The sequence below is a fragment of the Rousettus aegyptiacus genome, unplaced genomic scaffold, assembly GCF_014176215.1.
Source record: "Rousettus aegyptiacus isolate mRouAeg1 unplaced genomic scaffold, mRouAeg1.p scaffold_m13_p_18, whole genome shotgun sequence".
NCBI lineage: Eukaryota > Metazoa > Chordata > Mammalia > Chiroptera > Pteropodidae > Rousettus > Rousettus aegyptiacus.
Genome location: NW_023416293.1, coordinates 15,929,003 through 15,938,780, shown reverse-complemented (window position 1 = coordinate 15,938,780; position 9,778 = coordinate 15,929,003). Strand labels below are relative to the sequence as shown.

At 65.4% G+C, this 9,778-nt stretch overlaps 1 protein-coding gene across 1 annotated transcript; it reads left to right on the top strand.

Annotated features, from left to right (window-relative positions):
* Window positions 1-49: 49 nt before the first annotated feature.
* Window positions 50-9,561, top strand: CUNH1orf131 (chromosome unknown C1orf131 homolog). Its single transcript, XM_036235589.1, has 7 exons — window positions 50-203; window positions 2,234-2,535; window positions 6,532-6,588; window positions 7,161-7,256; window positions 7,608-7,694; window positions 8,158-8,210; window positions 9,052-9,561. The coding sequence occupies exons 1-7, from the start codon at window positions 128-130 to the stop codon at window positions 9,188-9,190; spliced, it is 810 nt and encodes a 269-aa protein (XP_036091482.1). The 5' UTR covers window positions 50-127; the 3' UTR covers window positions 9,191-9,561.
* Window positions 9,562-9,778: the final 217 nt, after the last annotated feature.

The window sequence follows — 9,778 nt, the reverse complement described above, 5'->3', positions numbered from 1 at the left end:
ACCTCGCCCAGGGAGGCGGCGCCCTCCGCGGACCCTGGGCGCCGCCATCTTGGCCGGGACGGAAGCCGCGCGGGGACCCGCGGCGCGCGCGCAGTGCGTCGAACCCGGAAGCGCGGCCGAGCCGGCGATGGCGCGTGAGCGGGACCCCGCGCGCTCCTGTCACACGCTGCTGGACGCCGTGCTGCGGGACCTGTACGACCTCGGTGAGCGCGCGGGGCCGGGGCGCGCGGGGCCGGCAGGGTGCGCGGGGCCGGGGCGCGCGGGGCTGGCGGGGTGCGCGGGGCCCGGGCGCGCGGGGCCCGGCCGGCCTCGGCCTCCGGCGGCGGCGCTGGCAGGCCCGGCGCCTCTCGGCTCGGAACCCGGTTCGGGCGCTGCGACCCGCACCGCCTCCCGCTTCCTGCCCCCGCCTGGAGCGCGGGGACCAGCCCAGATGCGTCGGGCCCTAACGGGGTGATGCGCGCGCGTTCGGGCTCGGGTAGCTCCAGCCGTGCGCGAAGCCCCTTCCGCACGCCGCCCGCAGCCCCGCGACCCCCCGCGTGTTGGGGCCTCATCCTTCGGCATGTCCCGCCGGGGACCTCAGAGAATGTGTTCTCCTAGGGCTTTTAACACCCTTTCTTACCTGAGCTGGCCGACCTGCCCTCCTTCCACGCCACGATGGGGAGGAAGGAAAAGAAAAATTACCTCCCTACGGCCACATCCCTCGTTCATGCAACAGACACGCTCTTTGCACCGTAGTAGTGCCTTTAAACACAGCATGATGTTGCCCAAGTTTTATTTTGGAGCCATTGCTCGAAATTCCAAGCTCAGTTAAACAATAAAAATAATGGCTAAAAAGTATTGAGAATTTATCATGTACTGCTTTATGCTTAACTCTCACTCCAAGCCTGTGAAGGAGATATTGCCATCAGCCCCCTGACTACAAGTGCAGAAACCAGCACTGGAGGTTAAAAGCCTGCGGAGCTTGTGCAGCTAGTGGTTCGCAGAGCTGCGTTCCAGTCCCCAGACAGCCCGGCGCCGGGCCGCCCTTGTATTGACTTGTGCCGTGGGCAGCATCTCTGTGCCCTAGGGAACATTGTGTTGCGGAGATGGTTAGGAAGAAGAGTCGGAGTCTGGAAATGCTTTTACTCACGTGGATAAGGGAGAGGGGGAATGGCAAGGAACGGCAATGCTAGCCTCCCCCACCCCTGTTTCCATGGCTTTTTATTCTCCCTCACAAAGCTGGCTTTGCAAAACATCATTAGTTACTATCAGGTTAGCAATTATAAACTACAGCCAATTCCCAGACTCAGCCTCAGGGCCACGACTGCGTTATTAGCTATTTCTTTTCCAGTATCTTTTTCCCATCCTCGTCCCTAGAGCAAAAAGTCCCAGAATGGGTCAAGCGTGTGCGCCCCCCCTGCAATGTGTCCTTGTCTGTAAGTCCACACCGGCTTCTGATGGCCTTGTTGTTCCAAGCACCAGGCATCCCGCCAAGACTGCAGGAGTTTCTCACAACACATTGGAGGACAGAGAAGACTTTGTCTCTGACAGAACGGCTAATCTGCACCATCCTAAACAGTCTGTGTCAACACCCGCTGGAAATTGTGCTAGGAGCTCTGAAGGTGTCGTTTGTAACCACTCATTTTTATACCCCAGCATCAAAGTTTAGTTGGCTCTTGACACGTGCTTGTTGAATAAAGACCAAGCAAATAAGAACAGCCGACATTTAGAGCGCTCCGTGGTATTTGTGCTGTTAGGTGGGTAACGAGGCCTCACATTCCCCTCAGAACCTGCAGGTGACTGGTTGGAACAGGTGAGACACAGAGGCCGTGCAGATTTAGCAGAAAATAAAGGCCTTCAAATTAAGCCCATTGTCTTAGGTTCACCTTAATTCATAACTGAAAGAAAGGAAGCCTGTGACCCTGGAGTTGACGAGAAGCACTGCAGGGGCACAGCGCGTGAGCCAGCTGGGATCATCACCAGCCCCTGGGACGATCGCCATGGTGACACTTTTAGTAAGGACCGAGATGAGACTGAAGTAATTGTTAACAAGAGTCAGAGACACCGTGTGTCCTCTCGGATTCCGTGCTTGTGCAAACACAGCCCTGTCGGCAGGGAAGCGAATCGTCTTTGCGCGTATGTCCAAGCGTGCTCGTGACAGCGGCACGTGTGCTCGCGCGCTCGCGGGACTTAGCTGTCACGCGATGGCTAAAGCCGAAATGCTCATTTTCCTTTTCCGCGTTCGAGCACACAGGAGACACAGACGATGCCGCAGGACCGAAGAGGACCAGGAAGAAGGACGGCAAGAAGGGAGGCGCAGAGACGGCGGCGGCCGCGGCGGCAGGGCCCGCCCCCCCGCCTGGCGCGCCCGCGGGAGGCCAGCGGAGGGGCGCGCGGAGCTTCTTCGCGGAGCTCAGAGGAGAGCTGCAGGGGACCCCGGCCGTGCCCCCCGCGGGTGCCGCCGCAGCACCTCGTGGCAGTGAGCGCGTGGAGCTGGTGGAATTCCGCAGCAGCAGGAGGAAAGCGCAGCAGCCGCGTCCGGCCCAGGCCACGAAGGTACGAGCTGGCCGGACCCCGGGCAGGGCTGAAACCGCTGTGTCGCCGCCTCGGGGCTGTCGGTGTGGACCGTGTCGGGGTCCTCGGGAGCACCCTCGGGCCCGAGGATCTGCTGAGGACACGCCCAGGACCCAGGGCTCGGCACGCCTTACCCGGTATGGGTGATCACGGCAGAGGGTACGGTGGGCTCGGCGAAGGGGCCGGCGTCCAGCGGCAAGAGTCCGGGGTCCGCTCCCGGTGGGGCTGCCTGGGACCTGCTCGGCCCCCCAGCAGTGAAGCGTGTCAGCCAGGGAGGCTCGCCGCAGCCTGGGTGTCCGCGGCTTTCTGGGGTGCAGTCCCGTGGGCACACCGACTGAGCTGTTCCGGCTCTGGACCGCAGAGAACAGGCAGGTCTTCGCCGTCAGTCACGGCAGGCCCTGCGGGTCACAGTCTCGCTCTCCACGGCTTCCGTCACCCACGGGCAGCGGCGACGTGAAACGTGAAGTGGAAAGTTCCGGAAGCGCCGTCCATGGGCCGCACCCGGGCCCCGTTCCGAGCGGCGTGCCGCGGTCTCGCGCCACCCTCCCCGTCCGGCCCGGGACGCGGGTCGCCCCTCGTCCAGCACTGCCACGCCGGGCACGTTCCCTGCCCGTTGGTCGCTCAGCAGCCGTCCCGGCTGTCAGAGAGAGGGACCCCGTTCACATGACCTTACTCCAGCACGTTGTCATAGTTCTGTTTTATTGTCGTCGCTTCTAATCTCTAAGTGCCGGACTTGCTTAGACGTCATCGTGGGGGTGTGTGGGGGGAAACAGCATCGCGCATACAGGCTTCGTGCCGTCCGTGGGCCTCTGGGAGCATGTCCCCCACGGGTGAGTGGGGATTGCTGTGTAGACCGCCCAGGCGAGCTTGGTACAGCATGGGGCAGGCAGAACATTCTAGTTCCTCAGTTTGCAGGAGCCAGCCCCGGGCCAGTCCTGAAAACAGGACTTTCTGGGAATGCGCAGGGTTTCGTAAACCCTGCCGAGTTAACCCTGTCCGGCTCATCATGCTCTGCGTACTGGCACTCGGAAGAAACTCGTCTGTCGGCAACCGCTTTGGCCACTCGTCTAGTCACTGGGGCGTAGCGTGGACCGAGAGACAGAAGTCCTCGCCCCAGGACTTCCGTTCTGACAGCAGCAGTGTGATTTCGCTGAGCAGCGGCCTCACGCTGAGTTTGTGGGTCTCGTGAGAGAGGCGCGGTTGCTCATCCAAACTCTCTTCAGAGGGTATCAGGTGCTTTTGTGGAGTCCGTTGCTAGAATCCAGACGCCTACTTCTGCCTCCCTGCCCGCATCCCACACGCCCTGTCTGTCATAAGAGGGAGCAGGGCCATGTTGGCTCCTTAGGGTTTCTGTCCCGGTATTTATTCTCCCTGAGTTCTGGAGGCCAGAAGTTCAAAATCACAGTGTCAGCCGGGCCGCGACCCTCTCTCGAAGGGAGAGCCCTTCGCTTCCTCCAGCGTCTGGTGGCTCAGGGCCTCCTCTGAGCTTGGCCTCCGGCTTCACGCGGCCTCTCCCTGTGTGTCTGAGTCTCATCTTCCTCTGCCTTCCTCTTAGAAGGAAGCCTGTCGCTGGATTTGGGGCCCGTCCTCAATCGGGGTAGATCTCCTCACGCGGTCCTTCACCGCAGTGCAGAGACCCTTTTCCAGACGAGGCCTTGGGGTCGGGACCCGGGCGCACCGCCCCGGAGACCACAGTCGAGTCCTCTGCACAGGCAGCTGGGCCCCGCCGTCCTCCCCTGCCGGTGCCGTTTCCCTGTCTCTTCCGTGGCCTGGAAACGCACCTGTGTGACCACGGCAGTTCCGACAGCGCTGCACGTCATGCTTGCCAGGTGACCCATGCGCGCAAGGATCGCAGCTGCCCTCGGCCTAGGAGGCAGGGTCGGCGTCCCGGCTCCGGCACTGTGGACCCTGGGGTGCTGGCAGCGGCCCAGGCACGGTGCCCTCGGCCCTCGGGGCAGCCGGAGCCCCCACGCCGGCCAGCCCGGCCAGCACCCCAGTGTCCCCTGCGAAGCTCGGGGTCTCCCGCGTGTGCCACGATGTGCGAAGGGGGAAGGCGCGGCTCTGCAGCGTGATTCCGCGTTTGGGGCGTTTAACCGACAAGCGTCTGGGCGCCCTCGCTTCCTCGAGTCCGGGTCTGGGGGCTTCTCATCCTGGAGCGGCAGGCTCGCTTTCTGACAGGGAGGGCGGGACCGTGGGCCTGCAGTGGGCCTGCCTGACCCTCCCCGCCTCGTCCTGCCGGCGCCAGGGGCGCCTCTCCCTGTAGCCGGCTTCTCCCCGGAGCCTCCGCTCGTGGGACCTCCTGGGCCTCCTGGCCTTGATGGGGTCCTTCAGGCGTCCTCGGTGCCCTGCCCTCGTTCAGACGTGAGCTTCGACGACGTGGCTGTGTGTAAGGAGGCAGGACACGGCCCCGCGGGGCGTGTGAGAGTGAACTCAAGCCGGCGCGCCGCTGGTCAGCACGTCGCGTCCTGGGCGCGGGGGGAGCCGGGCGACGAGGCGCCGTCCGTGGGCTCGGGGCACGAAACGCGATGCTGGGGGCCGTGCGGCACGGGGTCACGGCTGCGCCCCGGCCCGCCGAGCAGTCGGGGACACGGGGACTCGGCAGAAGTATGTGGCGACGTGACGGGGGCCGCCGCCGGTCGGTGCCGGGGTCGCGGGCGTCCCGGAAGAGCGGACGCGTGGGACCGACGGCCCCGCTGGCTCCGGGCCCGGAGCTCCGGCTCCCGCCATCGCTGGTACTGAAACGGGTCTCAGTGGGTCTCAGTGGGGCCTGGTGACTCCCGATGAGAAAAGTGTATTTGGGCTTTGTCCCCATTCTGCCCTGGAGCTCCCAAAGCGCCTTCTACTGTGTGAGTGACAGCCCTGGCCCTGAGGTTAGCGTCCTGCTTGGGGACCGGCTGCCTGCAGGGCCAGCGCGGGTCAGAGGGCCGGGCCAGAGGGCCGGGTCAGAGGGCCGGATGGAGCTTTCAGTCCAGCCCTGGGCGTGGGGCGGGGAGGGGCTGGCGGTCCAGCCTCTGTGACAAAGCAAAGCCTCCAGGAAGTCCCAGCGGGGCGGTTCTGGAAAGCTCCAGGCCAGTGAGCGTGGAGGTGCGGGAGCGGGCCCCCCGGGGAGGCAGGGGCGCCCCTCACGCCCTGGCGGCTCTGCGTCCGTCCTCCTATAGTAAACCCACAACCTCGTGAGTGAGCCGGCTTCTCGCGGTTCCGTGAGCCGCTCCGGCAAATCGGTCGAACCCCGGGAGGGGTCCTGGGGTCCCTGATTCACGGCCAGTGGGGGCAGCCTGGACTGCCACGGGGCGGGGGCGCACCCGGCGTCCCCTGGGTGGTGCGCAGTGAGTCGGGTCGTGGAGCGCCCGCTGGGGTGTGTGCGGACCGGTGGCCAGGCCCCCGGGCGGTGGCTTCATCTGGGACCGGGCCCCCAGCCGTGTCCCGCCGCGTCCGGCCCCGCTGTCTGACCCCCACGTGCGGGTCCCTCGCTGTCGCAGTCGCGGCCAGCGTGATACCCGCTCCCCGCCCCGCGCGCAGCCGGCCGGCCGCCTGCTCCTCGCCAGGCCGGGGCCAGCGGCGACGGTGCCCTTAGTCCTCTTCCCCAGGGACTAGACCGTGTGCTGCCAGGGTCGGGCAGGCCCCAGACAGGCGGCAACGTGGTCGGACAGTTCCAGACCCCGCTGGGGAGCAGCGGGTCCCGGGGGAGTGCGGAGGTGGGGCGGGCCCAAGCCCGACGCCCAGGGACAGAGCAGCCACCCTGGGCTCCCTCAGCCTTTCTCAGCCCCCATCCGTCCCTCCCTTACGCCTCGAGACCCAACTGTTTTTCTGCATTTCCTCCCGGCAGCGGTTAGCTGGGCTTCTGGGCCCCACGCGGTGTCCTGGCGTCGGCGAGGCCCCGGCCGGCTTCGGGCGCCACGCAGCACGGCACCTGGCCGGCCACCGGTGCTGCGCTGGCGGTCACAGGCCATCCTAATACGGGGCTTTTTTCCTTTTCAGACCAAGGCTAGCGTCCTCAAGAAAGATGTGGATGTACAAGAATTTAACTTAGAAAAGGTATGTGTTTGAAGTTGTTAATTTTTTCAGCTTCACAATGTAAAAAAAGATGGGCGCGCTTGCACGTCCAGTGGTTGGGGAACGGGCAAGCACGGCACCCCACGTTCGCCTGAGGGAATGTCGCGAATCGTTAAAGACACGGTGGCCCTGTGACCCTGTGACCGCAGCGCCGCCGCGCGGTGGGGAGGGAAACGGCAGGGGACGCGGTTCGGCTGCCGCGCGGCGTTGCGGGTGGCTCCCCGTTCCCGCCGTGTGAGCGGACGCGGCCCGTGTTCACCGCCACGGCGCGTGGCCCTCGGCGTGTCTGGGGAGGGACTTTGGTAGACGTCGCTGCTGGTGCAGCCCGTGCCCCTGCGTGTGGTCCTGGCCCGTCACGCGCTTGTGCCCAGGGCGCTTCGCTTCCCCGAGCGTGGGAGAGCGGCGTGGCCGGGGCCCGCAGAGCCCCTGAGCACGCGCACACCGCACCGGGGGCCCCGCCGGCTGCCGGACTGCGCCCCGCGGGCGTGCGCTCTTCCGTGGGGCCTCAGGGTGCGCGTGGGCCTGATCTGTTCACTGATCCGTTCGTGCCGCAGGCTCGCCTGGAGGTGCACCGGTTTGGGATCACGGGCTACGGAAAGGGACAGGAGAGAGTCCTGGAGCGGGAGCGCGCCGTCATGCTGGGCGCGCAGGTGAGCGCTGCGTCGGGCCGGGCCCCGGGGCATCATGCCGGGGGCGCAGGTGAGGCGGCCGAGGGCCAGGGCCCCGGGGCGTCATGCCGGGGGCGCAGGTGAGCGCGGGCCGCGGGCCAGGGCCCCGGGGCGTCATGCCGGGGGCGCAGGTGAGCGCGGGCCGCGGGCCAGGGCCCCGGGGCGTCATGCCGGGGGCGCAGGTGAGGCGGCCGCGGGCCAGGGCCCCGGGGCGTCATGCTGGGCGCGCAGGTGAGCGCTGCCCGGCCCACGCGGCCCACGCGGTCGAGCCGGGGCCCCGGGGCGTCTGCGCGGGGCGGGCGGGGTCACACGTGTCCCTTGTCTTTATTTCAGCCCCCCAAGAAGAGTTACGTGAATTACAAGGTTTTGCAGGAGCAAATCAGGGAGCAGAAGGCAGCGCGGGAGGCGGCAAAGCGGACGGTGGGTGTGGCTGCCGGGGACCCGTCCGGGCGGCACGGGCTGGGGCCCGGGGCCACGTTCTCCGCACTCCTCAGGGTGGCTCCGCCTGTGACGCCAGCCGGGTGGCCTGACGCGTTTACGTGCAAGGTCTGCTCGGAACGGCAGACTCCCGCCGGGGCCGCGGTGTCCCGGGGTGCGCACGAGGAGGGGAGCGGCTGCGCCCCTTCTCCCTAGGGGGGGCCGGGCGGTGCTCGCGCCCCTTCTCCCTAGGGGGGCCGGGCGGTCCTCGCCCCGCTCGCCTCCACAGTGGCCTCCCACGTTCCTCGGGGGGTTTTAGGATGGAGCTTTGCATCTGTCGTTCCAAGGCACCTCCTCGAGACGGCGGTGAAGGGAATCGAATCGCGTGCCTTGCGGTCAGAGCCCTCGCTCTTGTGGCCGCGGGATCTCTCACTGACGTATACGTTGTCTTAAATTCTGATTCCAGGCCCAGGACACAGATATTTTCAAGAGAAAGAAGAGGAAGGGGCAGGAAGACAGGTGAGTGGTGCCGCCAGGTGCGGTGGGGGTGACGTGCAGAGACCCGAGTAGTTCCGAAAGGGACACCTGGGATTCGGGGGCGTTTCCAGCCCGCGGGAGCGCCCGCCGTCCCCCCGCGCCCCGGTGAAGCCCTTCGGGGTTGAGACAGGACTTGGTAAGCTGCCCGGCATCGGCGGCCCCAGACCCGAGTCAGGGACCTCATCCGTCTCCCCCGCCAAAGAGCAGACGCTACAGGTGACCAGTGCGGAAGCCGAGACTGGCCTTTCGCAGGCTTCCGTCCCGCCCTTCCCCGGGCCTGCCGCGGGCGCCTGTCCTCAGCCGCCCGCGGGGACGGGCCCAGGGTGTGCGACGGTGCCTGCCGCCCTGTGCCTGTTCCTTAGTGTCCTTCGCCTCTGACCCGGTCGAGTTGCCCTTTCACGCTTGACTCCTTCGCCTTAACCTTGCTCGACTCCTAGCGAGCTCACACGTGCCGTCCAGCGGTCACTGTGTGGCCGTATGTGTGTGTCTGTTGAGGGCCCGCCGTGTGCCAGGCACGTAGGTGTCTTGGTGTTGCGGACACAGCGCAGCGAGGGTCACATGCCGGGTGCCGGCAGGTTCTGTGAAGGGGGGCGGGGCGCTGGCCTGTCATGCTGAGGGGGTGACATCTGAGGTGAGAACCGAGCGGAGAGGAGGGGACACCCTGGAAAATCCCGGCGGCAGCACCTTCCGCGCGGAGGCTGAGGCCCTGGGGGCGGCGGGCGGGCCGCGTGCGGGCTCCGAGGAGCAGGCCCGGAGGCCGGCATGGCGGAGCCACCGCGCCTCCCGGGCTCAGCCCCGGCGCTGTCTCCCTCCCGAAATGCAGGAAATCCAGGAAGAAGGAGCCGACAGCCAGCACCTCGTCAGGCGGACGGCTCGGACAGGTGGGCAGGTTCAAAAACGGGACCTTGGTCCTGAGCCAGGTGGACATCAAGAAAATAAATTCCTCCCGGGTGGCCCGATGACGTCCGTTACCCAGCGGAGGGTTTCGTGCTGACACTGGGCCCCGCAAGCCTTCCAGACGGTTCTTGACGTTTCATAAACTATTTTATTTTAAGGAAAAATAGCCAAGTAAAAATGGCAGGGTTTCCGGCCGCCGCCGGGTCCGTCCGTTGGCGGTAACCGCGTGGGGCCCGCGCGGGGTTCGCCGTCCTCCAGCAGGGTTGGCGCTGTGTTCACCACTGTCCTGTGCTTGTCATGAGACCCCATAAATGTTCCATTTTCTGAGAGCTAATAAAGAGCTCTAAGCAACATTTAATTTTCTATAAAAATGAATTGTTACTGTGTATGTTACAAAAGAACCAAGAATGAGATAATTTGTCAGTTACTCAGAAAAGCAGTTTCAATTTGCTGCGTACCGAGTGTGTAAAACCTGCCTCGTAAGTCGCGTAAGTGAAACAGCTTTTGCGGTGCGTGTGACGGAGTGAGCGCAGCAGGTGATTTACCTGTGCCCTGGGCCCGCGTCTGAGCCTCCGAAGGAATCGCCTTGCGCAGTAAATGCGAGATTTCAACGAAAGCGCCTTTGCTGGCAGTGTCTGGGGCCTTCAGAGTTT